At 43.4% G+C, this 17536-nt stretch overlaps 2 protein-coding genes and 1 non-coding gene across 5 annotated transcripts; 1 reads left to right on the forward strand and 2 right to left on the reverse strand.

Annotated features, from left to right (window-relative positions):
• Positions 1 to 254: 254 nt before the first annotated feature.
• TRNAM-CAU (transfer RNA methionine (anticodon CAU)) lies at positions 255 to 341 on the reverse strand. The gene is given in 2 exon segments: positions 255 to 290; positions 304 to 341. It is a non-coding gene; the product is annotated as a tRNA-Met (tRNA).
• A 1633-nt stretch (positions 342 to 1974) lies between these two features.
• On the reverse strand, positions 1975 to 7543 carry LOC136477369 (uncharacterized). Of its 2 annotated transcripts, none has more exons than XM_066475510.1 (15): positions 7191 to 7543; positions 6531 to 6611; positions 6368 to 6427; positions 6206 to 6253; positions 5993 to 6097; positions 5173 to 5247; positions 5010 to 5084; positions 4838 to 4912; positions 4622 to 4742; positions 4409 to 4519; positions 4003 to 4175; positions 3580 to 3915; positions 3301 to 3420; positions 2705 to 3221; positions 1975 to 2355 (listed from the first exon to the last, which is right to left on the reverse strand). In XM_066475510.1, exons 1-15 carry the CDS (start codon positions 7239 to 7241, stop codon positions 2096 to 2098), a joined length of 2208 nt encoding a protein of 735 aa, XP_066331607.1. In that variant the 5' UTR covers positions 7242 to 7543; the 3' UTR covers positions 1975 to 2095. The 2 variants fall into 2 exon arrangements, with proteins under 2 accessions (XP_066331607.1, XP_066331606.1); XM_066475509.1 differs by having other exon boundaries at positions 6206 to 6283.
• A 1704-nt stretch (positions 7544 to 9247) lies between these two features.
• Positions 9248 to 17158, forward strand: LOC136477370 (uncharacterized). Of its 2 annotated transcripts, none has more exons than XM_066475512.1 (6): positions 9248 to 9469; positions 16174 to 16251; positions 16350 to 16425; positions 16586 to 16659; positions 16753 to 16826; positions 16906 to 17158. In XM_066475512.1, exons 1-6 carry the CDS (start codon positions 9437 to 9439, stop codon positions 16997 to 16999), a joined length of 429 nt encoding a protein of 142 aa, XP_066331609.1. In that variant the 5' UTR covers positions 9248 to 9436; the 3' UTR covers positions 17000 to 17158. The 2 variants fall into 2 exon arrangements, with proteins under 2 accessions (XP_066331609.1, XP_066331610.1); XM_066475513.1 differs by having other exon boundaries at positions 9249 to 9469; positions 16966 to 17158.
• Positions 17159 to 17536: the final 378 nt, after the last annotated feature.

A 17536-nucleotide genomic window follows, 5' to 3' on the forward strand; every position in this document is an offset into this window, starting at 1 on the left:
CTGCCTGCTGCCGGGTCCGGCAGCCTCCTCCGTTCCGTTGGTAGTGTTGCGCTAGCTCTAGGCTACGTATGCACGAATTTCTCTAGCTCCGCCTCCGCCCCTGCTCCGTTGGTGGCGTAGCGTAGGGATGGGACGTAGCAGTGATGCTGACGAAGGAAGAGAGCGTGCAGCGTGGTTTCTGGATGCCCGTGGTCCGTGGAGCATACTCCTAGAAGACGCGAAACTGTTAAGAGGGAGAGTTAAAAAAAGAAACGTGGGGTGAGAGAGGCTCGAACTCTCGACCTCAGGATAACTCAGATTAGCTATGAGACCTACGCGCTAGCCAACTGCGCCACCACCCCTTTTGGTGCCTGGTCAACCCATATTTCTGAAAACCTAGTATCAACTTGAGTCAGAATGAGTTCACGCAAGATTCTTCCGTCGACCTGGCTCCGTGGAAATGAGATTCAAATCCGTTTCTTGCAGGTTTGATTGGCGTGACGCAACTTGGTTGCTTTTGGCTTCAAAATGGGTTAGGTCAAGCAACCCATCAACAGCCAAAGCAATACGAGCAACCAAACAAAGAGGTTTTACATTGTCTCAGCCGGGTGAGCGGATGCTCTGCATCCCAGATGCGAGACAGGCCAATTAGGGAAGAGAACAAACAGGCCGCACCTGCATCGTCTCTTTGAACTTTGAAGCATGAAGCCGATCTTCAACGAGTCAATCCATTTGCCAGACTTGACAGCATCTTCAAACGTTGAAGCGATCAACGTGCATCTATCATTTTTTTCGACAAAACAGGACTGCAGGAGATGTTCAATACTGAGTACCTCACAGGACTGGCAAATAAAAAAAAATCTATGCTTTCATCCATTCATGTAACCGAGCATATCAGCAACGCTTGGCCTTCTTTGTTAAGATCCTTCGTTAATAACCTGTGTTGCTCTGCAGGTCTTCGCTGGCGCAGTACCACGAGCCTCGCCCCGTGGTGGCGCTTGTCAGGGGACTGAGCAGTGAGCACGCGATGCATCCTCCGGTCTCCAGCACTCCTGCCTGAAAAAACTCCCTGCTTCGCCGTGTTCTGGCTCACTGGCTCAGGCACTCGGCACTCCACGCGGCTGGGCAGCACCCTCAACTTGCCGACTTGCCGTAGGGCGTCAGCCTCACCAGTCACCAGGACCCCAGTCGTGGCAAGTGCCACCAGGAAGTGATCTTGGAAGAGGCTGAAGCTCTTCTTCCAGAGCCAAATGACAGATCCCTCTTTGTTTTTTTTTTCCTCCGCGGAGGCTTCTCTCCAAACGCCATCACGCGGTTCCAGTATGCCATTGGGCGTGTTTGGGATTGAGTCTACAGACCGCGCGGTTCAGTATGGGAAACGAGGCCGTCCCACAGCGGCACGGGAAACGCGACCGCAGTTCATTTTTGCGGTGCGCTTGCCGGGTGCGGCGAAAACAATCGCGGCCGACGCGGGGCGTTTGGCACGATTATACGCTTGTTTTGGCTGCCACCGCAGGGAACGCTGACACAAACACGCCCATTGTCAACTCAGGCTGCCAATTGACATACCATGCCTTATCGAGCGAGACCTCTAGACGAACGGTACAAGGCTGTAGCCCACATGGAAAACACAGTGAAGACAGCAGATGAGTTGTTGCCCTGTTCGGAATGCAGGAATCTTTCCTAAATACTGTGTTTTTCCTGAAAAAATCTACATAACAAAATTGTTTGTTTTGTTACAGGACTGAAGACTCAGAGTCCAGAGAAAACTCGATTCAATTTATTTTCACTGGCTATGATACAGGATAAGCCCTATCCTGTCCTAGTAGTGCTACCTACTACACAAAATGGGCAGTTGTTACAGGTGCCAATCCCATAACATAGCCACATAGGCGTGTGATAAAACATCAGGAGGCAGAAATATTAGAAGATAGATTAACTAACTCCTGCAAGGCGCAACAAATCTAGCCAGCCATAAAGTCTATGACAGCAAAATTAGATTAGGGTGCAGCTGACGACCACAGGGATGCTAAACCAAGATATACAGAGAAAGAGTAGCAAAAGAAAAGAAAGGATATACAGCAATACAAGATTTCGACACCCAACTTAGTAATACCTAGTACTGAAGAACCAGATTTCTTTTCTTCTTGTCCAGAGGGTCACTTGCAGGGCATCTGCGAGACTCGTGCTTTGAATTTTGCTGTGTTATGCAGTCCATTAAACCTTTTCTTCGTGTGGATGTCATGCCCCTCATCAAATGTAATGCATTCTGATCAATGAAAGGACCCTTCACAGCTTTAGATGCAGATGCAGCCTTAGCTTTCTTCGCCTTCGGTTGAAATTTCAAGTTTGGAAGTAAAGTCTCCTCTTCCTCATCTATAAATGAGACAAGGAGAAACGTGAGCCCTTAAAAAAGTGAATGAACAGTGTTTTACAACATGTAACATTCAACTGCGTTGAGAAACAATTAAATAGATCCAAGATAAATCAGCACAACAGTGCAAATCTGATGTTTAGATCTGAAAGGGTGAGGTGATTAGAATCACATTGAAGGATTAGGCCAGTAATCAAATCATAAAGTAGTAGTGTTGTCAACTGCACAATAAATTGAGTGGGAATTCATATTAAATAAATTTAGTGGGAAGTTCTATCAAGGAAAATAAGATAGATGCATTACGAAAATAAAACCAGAAGCTCATAACTATAGTTGAAAATGCATACTTACCTAAGTCCTCAAACTCAAACACGCCAAACTCATTATCAGAGGACAGTGACAGTCGTTTGGAGCACCGTGGAGTAGAGGGCTTGTCCAGATTGGTAGTTTCTAGACTGCAGAGACATCTAGCCGCATCATTTTGGAGAGAAGCCCTGGATGGATTATTTTCATCTATTGTATTATTGCTGTTGGAAGCACCAAGTGAACTTCTCTTAGATGGCTTCTCAGGAAGGAATGATGTTTTGTACCGACTCGTTTCATCTTTCTCTGTCTCCTCTAATTGGCTGGCTTCAGTTTTCTCTAACTTATCACCAGAACTACTGCTACTGCCTCCTCCAGAAGAAGTTGAACAGTTTGCATCTATATTTTCCAAAACTGACACAGGAGATGTGCCACAGGTATTCTCAGCTTGTAGGGCATCCTTGCCTTCTAGCAAACTCGAGAACCATGGAAATTTGCCCTGCCTAACATAGAATAGAATATATGCTTCCTGGTTTAATGCACTTGAACCAGTAATAGAATCAACCTGCAAAATGACTTGCCTATTACAATGGTGAAAAGGTTCATATCATCAAAAGCATTAGCAACTGACTGGTGGCACATACATTGGAGTCATTCATCAAGTACCATGTGCTTGGTGAAGAACGAATGGTGCAGACATAATGGCCATAGTTGGGTAATCCAGAATGCTCAACAACACCATAAAGATCATATTTCAGCTCCCCCTGCATGTGGAGGTATAATAGAACATTAAAATCTACCTAAGTGAAAATAACTCTGTGTAGACTGTAGAGGGACTGGAATCCAAATCCTTAGTCTAGATATTACTATAGCAGCATGTCTTCCAAACAGGCATTCAGTAACTTACTATAGGAAAAACTCACCGCAGTGTCTGGGTTGCTGTGGAATGGCTTCAAATCAACCTCCAGAGGGTACGCCACATGTTTGTCAATCTTCTCAACGGAATTGTCAAGGGTTGTAAAACGCTTGAGATGAAATGCAATAACATCCGGTGCTCTATGAAGTGTAAGCTGCTTGTTCTTACAAACTTGAGCATTGCAACTTTCACAGGTGAGCTTGTTTTCAGAGTCCCCAATCTGCTCTACCTTGGTAAATGATTGCAAAGCATCTACCAGGTGATCGACCTGATCAATCTCCAAGCTTAGATCCAGGAAGGGCTCGAATGTCTCTGAGCTGTGACCACACTCGCAGCAAGATAACTATAGATATAATAGATATAAAGAGTAGCATTAGTTGCGATGCTAGTACCAAGAGAACAAATAGGCGATGAAGAAACTAAATATTACATGGCTTTTCAGTTGTCCTCCAAAAATCTCCTTGACTATACTTTCTTCGTCGAAGGATGAGCCCTTGCCCTTTGACTTGGGATCAAGAGTACACTTATGCAAGTTATCGAGCAAGCAACGTAGGAATTCGTGTGCATCTTCTTGCTGTCCTGGTCTAAAATCCGAAGATAACTCTAGAAAATATTGTTAAGGAATCTTATATCACATAACTTCACATGGAAGGACTATAGCAAGCTGGAAACAATTGAAAGGATGCAGTAGCGCAATACTGAAGAAGAGTAAGGTGAACTGAATGCTGAAAGGAAGTGGAAGGACATGAATTAACAGGAAAAAAACATATATGCAAACAGCAGTTATAGTGGGGAAAATTAAACAGACTCAGCAAAAGTTCAAGAGGAAAGGATACTTCTTAAACTATCTCTGAACTTTGTTGGCGCTATAACAGATCCAGACCTTCGAATTGATTCATCAGCATGTTCTTTAAGGGCACAGAAAGAACAGAACCCATCCTTATTATCTGCAGGTTAACAGCAGTTCATAACATCCAAACTAAAAAAAAAAACAGAATGTACAAAAAAAATATTTCGAACAATAATTAGTTGTATGCAATTATCCATACATGAGCATGGAGTGAAATGATCAGTTGAGCGAAGCTTGAGAAAAAGCGGTACAGTATGAGTGATACACTGAAGAGTTGCATTTAGGAAGCATGTGTTCCCCATATTGCTAAGACCAGCTCCCTGCACATGGGAAAATTTTGTAACATGATAAAATTGTGATAAGTCCTTAAGGATGTCTATAAAGTATAGAACTTAGCACAGAAGATATTACATACCACAGATTTAGGTTGCCTTCTATAAGAAACAGACAAAGGAAAATGCATATCTTCAGCATCACAAGTTTCACCAATCTATTGAACAAAGCCCAGCAATACAAATGACTTGATGTAAGGAAGGATCAAACAAGAAATGACAGATAAGATGTGATTAAGACAATAAAAGGTTTACATTAGAGTTCCATTGCTTGCTGTTATAGGGCAACACTTGCTGATTATCTTGGACACCCCATAAGTCTATTTCATCCTACAGCAGCACCCAAAAATAATGTTAAGGGACTTTTCAGAGGGCAATGCTAGCAGTAAATATCATAGGGTGTGGAGGGGACGCTTACAAATGAATCGGGCTGCTCTGTGACAAGGGGCTCTGGCTGCTCACTTGTTCCTCCATGTGGCACATCAACTCCATCCTACAATATAGGAATAAGTTAAAGTTAAACCCAAAAGGACAAGAACTAGGGATCTTCTATGCACAGAATTTTGTATTAATGTTATATACAACAACAATGCCTTTTTTGTCCCAAGCTAATCAGAGGCAATCTAGATATGAAAGTCAACAAAAGCCATCAAAAAAGTGGGTAGAAAGGAAAGAAAGAAAATGGTATAGGTAGAAACAACAATAGTACCGGAAACTAATGTCATAGGTCAAGGTTCAGGCACATGGATTGCTATAGGAATGTCATGCATGGAATTATAATTGCAGATCAGCTGCATGTGTCATGAATTGTACATAATCATTTAAGTTTCAATTTATGCAGAGTTCTACATCATTATCCCACTATTAGTAAAGGGCGTACAAAGTGCAGAGAGCTTCCGCTCTGTGCGGGGTCTGGGGAAGGGTGTCAGTGACAACCCTCGCCTGTGCAACGCGAGGAGACCGCGACTCGAACCTAAGACCTTCCGGTCACCGGCGGTAAGACTTTACCGCTTGCACCAGGCCCACCCTTCATTATCCCACTATTAGTCTCTCAAAGAAAACCTTAATTTAGCTTAACAGGCAACCTTAGTTAGTTAGTTGTGCTTCGTACTAGTGGCTGTGTGAGGATTGTGCACACTTTTTATTTTTATAAAGGTATAAGAGAACAGAACAGGTACATAAATGAAGTTCCTGAGATGATTTTGCAGATAAAAACTGGCAAGCTGAATGCTTTGTACCATTGATTGTTCCATGTTCATGACATCTTGCACCAAACTGACTTCCTCATTGATTGAATGTGGTGAACATGACTTGTCTTCTCTGTCCAATGCACCAGATATGCCCTGAACAACAAATCCAGAACCAGTAAGCAAATATTACTATCAGAAGAGCCAAGACAAATTCACTAGAGCCATTAAGTTTTAAAGTAAGGGCTGGGGGAAAGGACACACCTCAGGTTGTGGTTGCTTGCTTCCAAGGGGAGCAGATGCGGTTAGGGTCTGTTCATCCGCAATTGAGTTCAAGCCACTCTATATCAGAGAACATGTATACCCAAATGATTACAAGCTACAAATTATCAAAAGATCACATAAATCCTGAGATAAAAGGCTCACAGTGTGGTCATTTTCATTGGCAGCAGGAGCACAAAACCTATCCCACGAATTCGAGTAGCTCTGTAAGCAGAAGGAGGGAAAACATATAGACAAGTTATGAACTTAAGCATAATAACAAATTGACACTGTCAATTCTGGATAGAAGCATGAGTTTTGGGCTTACAACAGTGCGAAGTGGCTGGCACATCGAGAAAAATGGTTGATACTGCTTAGTATTCTGATCCCCATTTTCAGCAGCAGCCCCCTAACAGAAGTGATGATGTTAATATATTTTCATACAAAAATTACAACTATCACTTTCTATGATACTCATTCCCCGTTCACAGCAAATCGTGCAAAGCAGATGGTTCCGAACGAACACAGATCAGAACTATGACCATTCTAATTTTGTTTTGACATGGGTTGGCCGTTGCATTAATAATTAAAACGATTTGAACAAAGAAAACGACAACCGCATCACAACCCCTTCCTGTATTAGAGGTGTTAGTAGCGATCACTCCTGCAGCTAGCAACAGCTGAGGCGCCGATACCGAATTAACGGGTTGGGGATATCCACCCGCATAATCTCCTCAGGGCCCGAATTAGCGAGATCCGAGGTAAAACCGCCGCAATAACCCACACTGAGAACGCACTAAGACGCCAAAGCCCTGGCGCAAGCATCACACTGCAAGTCAATCGGCCCCGGAAAAATCACACCCTTAGTCGGTAAACCCTGAGGCTCCAAGCCTCTAAGCCCAAGCGTACCTCGGAAGCTTCCGCCTCCAGAGGGACCTGGAACTCGGAGAGTCCAAACCAACCCAAGCAAAAAGGCAACGAATCTTACCGGAACGGAGTCGGGCGGGCTCTGCCCCGCGGCGCCGTCCTGCTCCGCCATGGGATGGAGAGGGAGGCGGGCGCCGAAAAGGGTTTGGCGCCCACGGAGTAGGTGGCCGGCCGGTTGGTGCGGGCGGGGGAGTCCTGGCCTCCAGCGATTCCGGGCGAGAGGAAGGTTGGTTTGGTTGGGGGGAGGCTAATCGAGGCAGCAGACGAGCAAAATGGAAGGCGATTTGTTGGTTGGGCGGAGGCAAAGGCGAGGGAAGATTTTTTGGGACGCCGGGAAATTTCGGGTTTGAAACGGTGGCGGGCGCGGCGCGGCGCGTTTTGGTTAACTGATGAGTGATGACGCTGCTGCGGCGGAGGAAGATGTGTTGTGTCGACTATCGACTAGGAAAATGGGACGAAGGCGGCAACCAAGGTAGTGGATTTCGCGTTTCCCGCTCGCGGCGCGTGGGGTCGTGGTTCGTGGCTACTGGGCTGAGGCTGTCCGCACCGCTGGACGCTAAAGGGCCCTGCATCGCGCACGCGCGCCTGTAAACGCTGCACCGCGCGCCTGTAAAGCGCACGTGCGCGTAGCGGCTGGCTGCGCGAGCGCTATTTCCAGAGGCCGGCTGTTCACACGCCAAACACTGTAGCGAGAGTGAGAGAGAGTTAGGGAGAGAGAGAAAGGGGTATGGAGGGGAATAAAATATGGAATAGTGGGTATATAGTATATGATAGAGATAACACGGGTGTAGAAGAAATAGGTATAGAGTAGAGAATCTCGATGACTAGAATAGAATATTCTTTTTTAGAGATGAAAATAGAGGTGGACAAATACGGATAGCCTGACTACAGCGCGGCATTTTTTTTTTTTTTTTTGCCACGGGCGCGCGCGGCGTGGCCGGCGTGGAGTGGAACGGACTTGTGGGTCAAAGTCAGACCCCTCCTGCCCTAGTGGTGTGTGAAGTGTGGACGGTGGGCGGGGACCCGCCAAGCGTTTTGGTGTTCTCTGATTTTTCGTTTTTATTATCGCTTGTTTCAAAATAAATACACACGTACGGAAAATTATTTTGATAACAAAAATAATCAAAGCAACTTAGGACACGTACAACGCTGGACGCTTATAGGTCGTTGGATCGTTTTCTTGCCACCGTGGAGCACAGCTTGGCCAAGTTCGGGCGCTTGCAGATGGCGTCGCCGCTCCGCGAAGCAGCGGCGCTTTGGCCGACTCCAACGTATTCACGTGACATGCTTTCAGTTAACTTTCATATACGAAGCGCCTGCAACATGGTTTTGCATTGTAGATTAAGCAGTTAAAAGAGACGCAGTTCGTTTTTCTCCTTTAGGCGTTCCTATAAGAGTCCCTGCACTATACGTGCCCTTATAATTTGTAACTAAGAGAGTAAGACCTATTGAAAAGACCAACAATGTCTAGAGGGGCGAATAGGATAAACCTAACAATTCAAATAACTTGTGGTGGGTTGCATCATCGAGTCCTGAAAATTCCGTTCATGACAAAAAATTCGACCCAAATCTAATTTATAATGGGCTTGCTTGGGGTATTTACCAAGTAGTCATCTTTCATGAGTGGATATTTACTAAGTGGTTATCTTTAAGAAATTGTTATTGAAACCATCGGAGATCTTTTTCTTTCTTTTTTATCAAAAATAAAGAGTTGTTTTAAGAACCTTTTGAAGATACTCTCTTTTTTTAACAAAACAAAGTAGAAAAAGGGTAAACTTCTCAACACAACTAGGCCGGCCCATTAATCAAGCCTTCTGCAGCCTCATGGGCAGAGCCGTCGGGACACAAAACGTTTGGCCGGGCTCCTGTCGGCTCTGGCTCTGGCACTGTAGCAGGGTGTCAGCCGTTGGACGGCCAACAGGAGGCTGCGGGAGCCGGAGCCGGAGCCGGTGGAGCTCGAATTTCTGGCTCCAGCTGCTGCGACGGCATCTGTGAGTGGGGAGGAAAGAAGATAGAAAAATGGCTTCGATAAACAGTGAAGAAATGTCTGGCTCGGCTCCACGTCATCACCTATCCCTGTTATCCCATATCCATCACGGAAAATAAAATAAAATAAAATTATAAACAAAGGAAAACAGAAAAAGGTGGGGAAGTTGTCAAGAACTCCTCGATCCCACCTATCCATCGATCGACCGACTCCCGTTCCCCTCGGAATCGAGGCGGCCCCGAGAATCCCAACGCACGAGAAGAGGAACAGGGGAACCCGGCGGCGCGAAGAGAACCCGGGGTGATGAATTGTTACGGTTTATGGACGGAGCAAGCAAGGAGCCTCTCCGCAAGGTAAACACCAACACGCGATTCCTCTCCAATCTCCGGCTGTTTCCCGAGATCTGGTGTTATAATCCTTTTAGCTTCGACTCGTGGACTTTTTAGCGTCAGTTCGACCATGAGGGCAACACCGGATTCGGAAATTTTGGGCTGAACCTTGTGTTGTTGAGGTGCTGGAGGGGAGTGGTTAATTGTGGTGCAGTACTATGGACTCAAAAGGCGGATAGAGTCCATGCCATTTTTTATTTGATTTATTTTCGAGCTGCTTTTAGCGTGCGCATGATTGGCACAATCTCTACTGTAGTATTGCTTTGTTGCGGTCTCTCTAGTGGAGTGCACAGGGCTGTATGGTTGCTTTAGAAGTGGCTAAAATTAGTCTTGCTTGACCGGGCAGGTGACTTATTTAGCCTGCTGAATTGTAGGTAGCATTCCAGTTTGTGGCCGTCGTGCGCTTTGGCTTTCAGTTCAACCATCTTTACAGTATTTTCAAATTACTTAAAAAAATTCAGCTGATAATAGATGCAGCAAAATGGTTCCTATTCAGAGCTGGTTTGGTCATTACTCATAATCAGAGTATCAAACAATGGCTGGCATAGTATTATCCACCATGAAAACACACTTAGCTTGCAGGTCTGAACTAGAAATAACGCGCTCTCCCGTGGGGTGTCGGCGTTATGGAGCTAGTTGTGTAGAGTTCAATCCAATGTTTGCCTTTTTTAATGTTTTTTTATTTATTGAAATCAAAATGTGGCGAATTTTAGAAAGTACTGTACCTGTGGAATGGACATAGCAATAACGAATAAATGAGTTGTATTTGCCTGTATAAAAACTTCTGCTCCAAGCAAGCAAGATTTTATATCACATAAATGACTACTTCGTTGGAGCAAAAATTTATATCGGAGAGATTACTACCTCGCTGTAACAGCCACCAAAAGGCATCAAAGAATATAAAATTGCAATGGACGAGCATAAGCATATAGAAGATCGTATTTGTTTGGCAAGTTAACAAGTACTTGGCGTGTCCTTGATGGAGTGATGACTAAGCAATTCTGATAATGCAAGCATAGGAATGCTTTGATAGCCTAAGTGGCTAAGTGCTCATTGTTTTGAATCATGTAATATTGATGTGTTAATGAAATCGTCTGAAAATCAAAGAGGGTCCACACATTGTCACATGTCATAGTAAAATCTTTCCAGAAAGAACATTCTCCATCTGGTATTTTGAAGACTGAACTCTGAAGCAGCACATATATATATGATTTTAGAGAAGCTAATAACTTGTTGGCTTGATGCTAAGGCTAGTAGCCCTGTAAAAATGGGTGTTCGTACTTTTTTATTGGTATTAAAATCGAGAATCAGGTACCTGAATTCAGAATTACCAAAGTACAGCTAGGATATTTTCTGTTCACGTTTTCTTAGAAAGCAGAACTGCTTCTCCATAGTTGTTTTCTGTACATGAAGAGGTTATGATAGGGACCATCAAAACTTAGCAACACATAAGCTTCAGGAATGAGGATGCAAGGTGTAAAAAATTGCAACACCATAAGCTAGAGGTATTGCAAACCAAACATCTAATTAGCTAGCCTTGAAGGTAAGAGGTCCAAAAGCTTGGTATCTTTTGTTATAGAAACATATTTTGTTGTGAGACTTAGCTTGCCTAGCATTGGAAGTGAGATCCAAAAGCTTGGCATCTTTATCCTTGTTATTGCAAGGTTTCTTCGATATGCCTCTCCTTTGTTCTTTCCCTGGCTACACAAAACAGGGGTAGGTCGAATACTGGAAAGTATAGAAAATAAAATGCAGGTAAGGGAGCATAAGTTATTTGTGTTCCTAGAAGTAGTTATAGGGAAACAGCTTAGTGCGCAATGTATCAACAAAGGTTGAAAGTTTTTATGAGATGCCACAGTTCATAAATTTTCATTTTGTGCAGTGCTTTACCTTTAGAAGGTTCAGTCCCATGATGATGGTTAATCCAGAAGCAACTACTGAGAGTCCATGTCCAACCTGAACATCTGGAATGTGTAAGGTTGTTGTCAGTCCTAATATAGAAGCATTTGAATCTGACGACCTCATACATAGGAGAAGCCATGTCAAATATCTGGAACTATATTAAAGGAAGTATCCAGTTGGAAAATATTGACCTTTCAACAATACGGATATGCTTAATTTCCTAGAATGCTTTATTAACTTGAATTTGTAGTACAGGTCAGTAAGGGTTGTGGAAACAGTTCTTCTGAAATTGAAGCTTACAAAAAAACAATGGGTTGGAGCACTCTGCCCCACTGAACCATATCATAAACTTCTTGTTAGCGCAAATAACATCATTTTGGATAGACACTGCGAAGAGGTTGACGGCTTCTAGTATTACACAGCTACTTGCATATCCCGATATCAGTGCATTGTTAGGTCCGGATGTCCATGTGTGGCAATGCACTCAAAAGCTGAAAAGCATCAAATACTGCCTATTTAATAGATTGCCAGAACCTGGATGCATGATGCCCTCAGTTGATTGATAAATCATTTAAAATCATCATTGCAATTTCAGATTAAAAATGTAATAGTGTATATTTAGAACTTCATTAACAAAATAGTCAAAATATGACCCCTTGCAGTGACTGATTTTTTTTCTTCTCGAAAACGCAGGAGAACTGCGCTTCATTGTATTAAGAAGATAATAAGGGGGGTAAGAACCCATACAACACAACACACACAAAACACATTGCAGCAGCTGCTGCTGCTACTAGGAAGCTAACACGCCTTAGACATAGAGGACGCTAACCACCCGGAGCGAGGGCATCCAAGAGGGATAATCCTCGAGCCCCCGCCAAAGACCACGACCTTCTGTCATCTTCCGCTACAGCAAGAGCGCCTGCAACACTTGGGGCTGCACCATCAAAAACACAACTGTTGCGGTGTCTCCATAAGGTCCAAGCTCCCAAGATCACGGGAGAGTTGATTCCTTTCCTTGCCATGTCACTAGCAGCACTGTTTACTCTCTCCCACCACGAGTGAAAGGATATTTCTGTGGACTGCGGGGAAAGGGCTTGGAGTCCCATCCGAGAAAAGAAGCGGAACCAGAATTCTCTTGCAAAGACACACTGAACTAAGAGGTGATCAATGGTTTCTGCAGCCTGATCACACAAAGGGCAGTGCTCAGGATGAGGTAGTCCACGGCGTGCAAGGCGATCCGCTGTCCAACAACGGTTGTGAGCCACCAACCAAACAAAGAAGCGGCATTTGGGCGGCGCCCAGGTCTTCCAAATTCTTTCACAGGGCTCAAAAGATATAGACCCCACAAAAAATCCCTTGGATGCAGTCTTGGCCGAATATTTTCCATCTGAGGAAAACCGCCAAATATGCCTATCTTCAACACCCGGTTGCAAAGAGAAATCAGACAGGACGTCCCAAAGGAGGAGGAAGTCAACCATTACACCGACCGTGCGAGCCCCTTTTATATCAGAAATCCAAGTCTGGTTGGTAAGGGCATCCTGGACAGTTCGTTGTTTGGTCCTCCTTTTAGGGATAGCGGCGAAAAGACGAGGTGCAGGATCTGCGATACATTGGCCATGGAGCCAATGGTCTGTCCAGAAAAGGGTGTTCGCTCCATTCCCAACTTCGGAGTACACAGCCACTGCAAAGAAGGCTCTAACTTGATCTGGCACATGAATTGGAAGATTAGCCCATGGGTGATATGGTTCTGTTTTTTGTAACCAGGCCCATCTCATTCGCAATGCCCAGCCAAGGGATTTAAGGTCTGAAATTCCTAGACCCCCAAGTTCTTTAGGGATACAAACATTACCCCAAGCAATAAGACAATGCCCTCCTTTTGCATCTCTGCGGCCTCTCCAAAGGAACCCACGCCGAATTTTATCCACTGCTTTAATAGCCCAAGGTGGAAAGTCGATGGCCATAATTAGATAGACGAGCATACCGGTGAGCACAAACTGAACCTGAACCATTCTTCCAACCTTGGTCATCAAATCTGCCTTCCAGCCAGGAAGCTGATCAGCAATATGGTCAATAATAGGCTGAATTTGAGCCTTGGTAAGCTTCTTCAAAGCGAGAGGCAGTCCCAAATATCTGCATGGGAAGTCAGTGAGTGCACAGGGCAGCAGGTTTTGCACTGCTGCAAGCTCCACATCACCACATCTGATGGGCAATACATTGCTCTTTTGTAAGTTTGTCTTGAGCCCCGTTGCTTCTCCAAATAAATTGAGGATATCCAAGGTTACAGCAATGTCACCAGCTTCTGGATGGAGGAACATAACCACATCGTCCGCATAAATGGATATTCTGTGGTGTAAGCTGCGCCTAGATAGTGGCTGCAGCAAGCCTTCATTTTCAGCCTTCAAAATCATGTGCCCCAATACATCCATAACCAGGATGAACAACATCGGGGAGAGGGGGTCGCCTTGCCGAAGCCCTCGTCGATGTGCAATCCTGTCACCTGGGATCCCATTTAACGAGACTTGAGTTGAAGAAGAGGATAGCAGCCCGCTGATTATATCCCGCCAAATTTGTCCAAAACCGAGCTGCTGCAATATCTCAAGTAGGAAGGGCCAGGATACGGAATCAAATGCCTTCGAAATATCCAACTTGAGTAAAATTCGGGGCTGCTTCTGCTGATGAAGGAACCTTGCTGTTTGTTGCACTAACATGAAGTTATCCTGTATAAAACGCCCTTTTATGAAGGCGCTTTGGTAAGGAGAGACAATCTGTTGCAGCCTAGGGGCAAGACGAATAGCAAGCAGCTTTGTTACTAGCTTGGCGAAGCTGTGGACCAAGCTTCCGGGCCTGAAATCCTTGGGTTGTTCAGCACCTTCTTTTTTGGGGAGAAGGGTGATGTAAGCTGAATTCAGAGCTTCAAAATTTACCATCTTCCTACTCCATACAGCTGAAATTGCTACCATGATGTCTTCTTTTATAATAGTCCAGCATGCTTTGTAGAAACGACCCGTGTACCCGTCTGGCCCGGGGCCTCATCTGAAGGTAACTGCTGGATCGTCCTCCACACCTCATCTTCGGTGAAGGGAAGATCAAGCTCTGACATGTCTTGCGCATTAATTCCCAAATCAGCCAAGTTGATTGTGTGCTCTCTAGCTGTACAGATTCCCAGCAGGTTTTCATAAAAATCATCAATGACTGAAGCCTTGTCCTCATGGCTGGTGCAAATTCGATCACCTGAAATAAGTTTCCCAATAAAATTCTTCCTTTTCCGGTGCCGGGCGTGCATATGGAAGATTCTTGTATTAGGTGACTGATTTTTTAAGTTAGATGTGCTTGGATATGATTAGCGACCTCCATTATCTTCATATCAAAAGTGTATGTATTCAAGAAATCATTTTTTTTTTCACCTCTAAACATCACAAGTCTCAATCTTTGCTGTCAGTGGCTGCACCCGAGTGCTATTTTGGCTTTTTATCTGTTTCTATAATAGCAAAAAATCAGATTTTTTTTAATTACAAACTGCAAACAGGCAAGGCAAACCTTAGAAATGTTAGATTAAATCAAAATTGCTTAGAGTAGAAGGGAACCAAACTGATTTAAAACAACAGAATCTGAATATGTACACTTTGAGAAGGGAACCAAACTGATTAAAAACTACGGAATCTGAATATGTACACTAAAATCATTAAGAGAAATCCAGAGATAACCAGGGAGAGGGAGGAGGAAGGCGCGGTCACTGCTTACCGTGACTCTTGCTGAAGGCAGCGTTGGGCAAGTGGCATCCCCCAGGAAGCAGGAGTGATGGAGCAGAGGCAGTCCTTCACTGTCGCCTTTGTTCATGTTCGAACTGAATAATTATCTCACAGACGCAAATAAAACTGAGCCCATTGTTCTTTAGTTGTCTTCTTAACCTAAACTTGACCTACTTGCATTAGAAGCTCATTGGTGGTGTTTGCTTTTCCGAAATGAATTCGGCTACCCACCTCAAGCCACAATTTGTCGCGAAATGTGGCTTTCAGAAAGTGAACTGAAACTAAGAGGTTTCTTGGCAAGTGTCACTTAAATTGATTTTTTTTTTCTAGCAACACTATCTACTATGCAATTAAGTATCTTAAATGTTCTGTGATGGTTTGCTGGTGGTCAATATGGTGCGGAAGCCATGAAAAAACTTGACACTTTATGATATTCTCACGTAAAATGTTCAGGATCTATCCCATATAACCCGACCTTCGATTTATATATTAAAGGCCAATATGTACAGTCATATAGTCACTCTTTATCTTGATAAAACATTCTAAGACATAGTTGTTCTTTTTTGTTATGTGTTTCTGAGATATTTCTTGATACTCCCCTATTCCGAATTTTAAGTCTATTTGTTTTTGTCCTGAGTCAAACTTCTCTAAGTTTGACCAAGTCTAGAGAAAAAATGTACTGACATTTACAATACCATATTAGTTTCATTCAATCTATCATGCAATACATCTTGATAGTGCACTTATTTGATATTGTAGATGTCGATATATATTCCCATAAACTTGGTCAAAGTTAGTTAGAGAAATCTGACTTAGTACACAACCCTAGCGACTTATAATTTGGAATGGGCGTAGTATGTTGTAACATGGCTTACTTACCGATATCTGCAATTCTCCTATGCTTTGCGCTGAATGCCATTTATATTTAGAATAATATTCATTGCAATATGTCATATCAGATTATCATACAGTTAATTAATCTGTTTATTTGTTTCATGAACTTAATTATGCTTGCAGGACTACTACAAAGTTCTGGAGGTTGACTATGACGCATCTGATGACACCATCAAATTGAGTTATAGAAGATTAGCTTTGGTAAGATTCTGTCGAGCTTCCGCTCGTCATGCTAGTATTATGTATTAGCATGCAAAGATGTTTGTAGATTGACTCATTGTAACCCATGCTTCCTCTAGATGTGGCATCCGGACAAGCATAAGGGCGATAACGATGTCACAGCTAAATTTCAGGAGATTAATGAAGCATACAAGGGTATTCTTCCAACCTTTATTACTTAGACGCCAATACTCTTTACAATCGTCCATACTCCCCAGAAAAAAAAAGGAATGGATGATCCCACCGCTGTACACTTTTATGAACCGTTCTTACAATCTTTACTTATTATATCTCATTGGTTTCTCTTCTTTTTCAGTTTTAAGTGACCCAGCTAAGCGACTAGAATACGTTGTTTCCGGTTGTCATGAGATCGATCAATATACTTTGCGTGTAAGATTTTCTTATTCATTAGTCAGACAGTCGACGCTTGAGACAATCCTTTCTGCACTCATCTTATAATCTCTGTCCTCTATTGTATTTCAGGAGTACCTTGCAAAATTTAAGGGTATGATACTTACCTGTAATGGCCTTGGCATAGATCATCCTTCTAGTAAATGGTAAAGACGATTCAGTTGAACTGTCACCTATTTATTTCAAAATAATGTTATGTTTTCTACTCTCGATTATTGATGGCAGCACACATGTTTGGAGGCAATGTACACAACTGTATGACTATATTGTATTTGTCGTTTCGAGGGCCCGACATTTGAAGGAACTGAAGCCCCATTGATCAACGGGTACGGACTGTACCATTATTGATGCTGATCGGATTTACTGTTCCATGTAAGACACAATTGGCTTGTATCACAAACAATGGCCCCTTGCTACTTTCTGCGCAAAAGATGCACGCTATACTAATTCCAGATGGAGACTGGTCACGGATACAAAATTGGCTCCTTTCTCACGACTGATACCGCGCCCCCAACCCGCATGCACGTGTTTTTTTTTTAAAAAAAACTAAAGCATCCATGGTTAAACGCTCGGCACCAACACAAAAATCAAGCATGATTATATACATTATATATAATACTATAATAGTGAAAATGTAGATGAATATGAAAAGGCCTTGTTCGACCGAATTGGGCCAATTCACGCGAGCATATCCTAGATATATTATCAGCAATACTCTGCCAAAATCCCCTAAAAAAAGCAATACTCTGCTAAAAAAAAGAACTATAAGTAACAAGCACCCGCATCCGCTAATGTATATTTCAAGGGGCTCATGAACTTGCAGGAAATGTCAGTGGCATTTCTTCTATGTGAAATG

Source organism: Miscanthus floridulus, chromosome 8 (genome assembly GCF_019320115.1).
Source record: "Miscanthus floridulus cultivar M001 chromosome 8, ASM1932011v1, whole genome shotgun sequence".
Lineage (NCBI taxonomy): Eukaryota > Viridiplantae > Streptophyta > Magnoliopsida > Poales > Poaceae > Miscanthus > Miscanthus floridulus.

Coding starts and splice junctions, on each gene's coding strand:
- LOC136477370 (XM_066475512.1), top strand. CDS start 9,437: ATGGACGGAGCAAGCAAGGAGCCTCTCCGCAAG. Junction 16,252..16,349: donor GTTATAGAAGATTAGCTTTG/GTAAGATTCTGT, acceptor TGCTTCCTCTAG/ATGTGGCATCCGGACAAGCA. Junction 16,426..16,585: donor GATTAATGAAGCATACAAGG/GTATTCTTCCAA, acceptor CTTCTTTTTCAG/TTTTAAGTGACCCAGCTAAG.
- LOC136477369 (XM_066475509.1), bottom strand. CDS start 7,241: ATGGCGGAGCAGGACGGCGCCGCGGGGCAGAGCCCGCCCGACTCCGTT. Junction 6,098..6,205: donor GCAAGCAACCACAACCTGAG/GTGTGTCCTTTC, acceptor TTTGTTGTTCAG/GGCATATCTGGTGCATTGGA. Junction 5,085..5,172: donor CAGAGCAGCCCGATTCATTT/GTAAGCGTCCCC, acceptor GTGCTGCTGTAG/GATGAAATAGACTTATGGGG.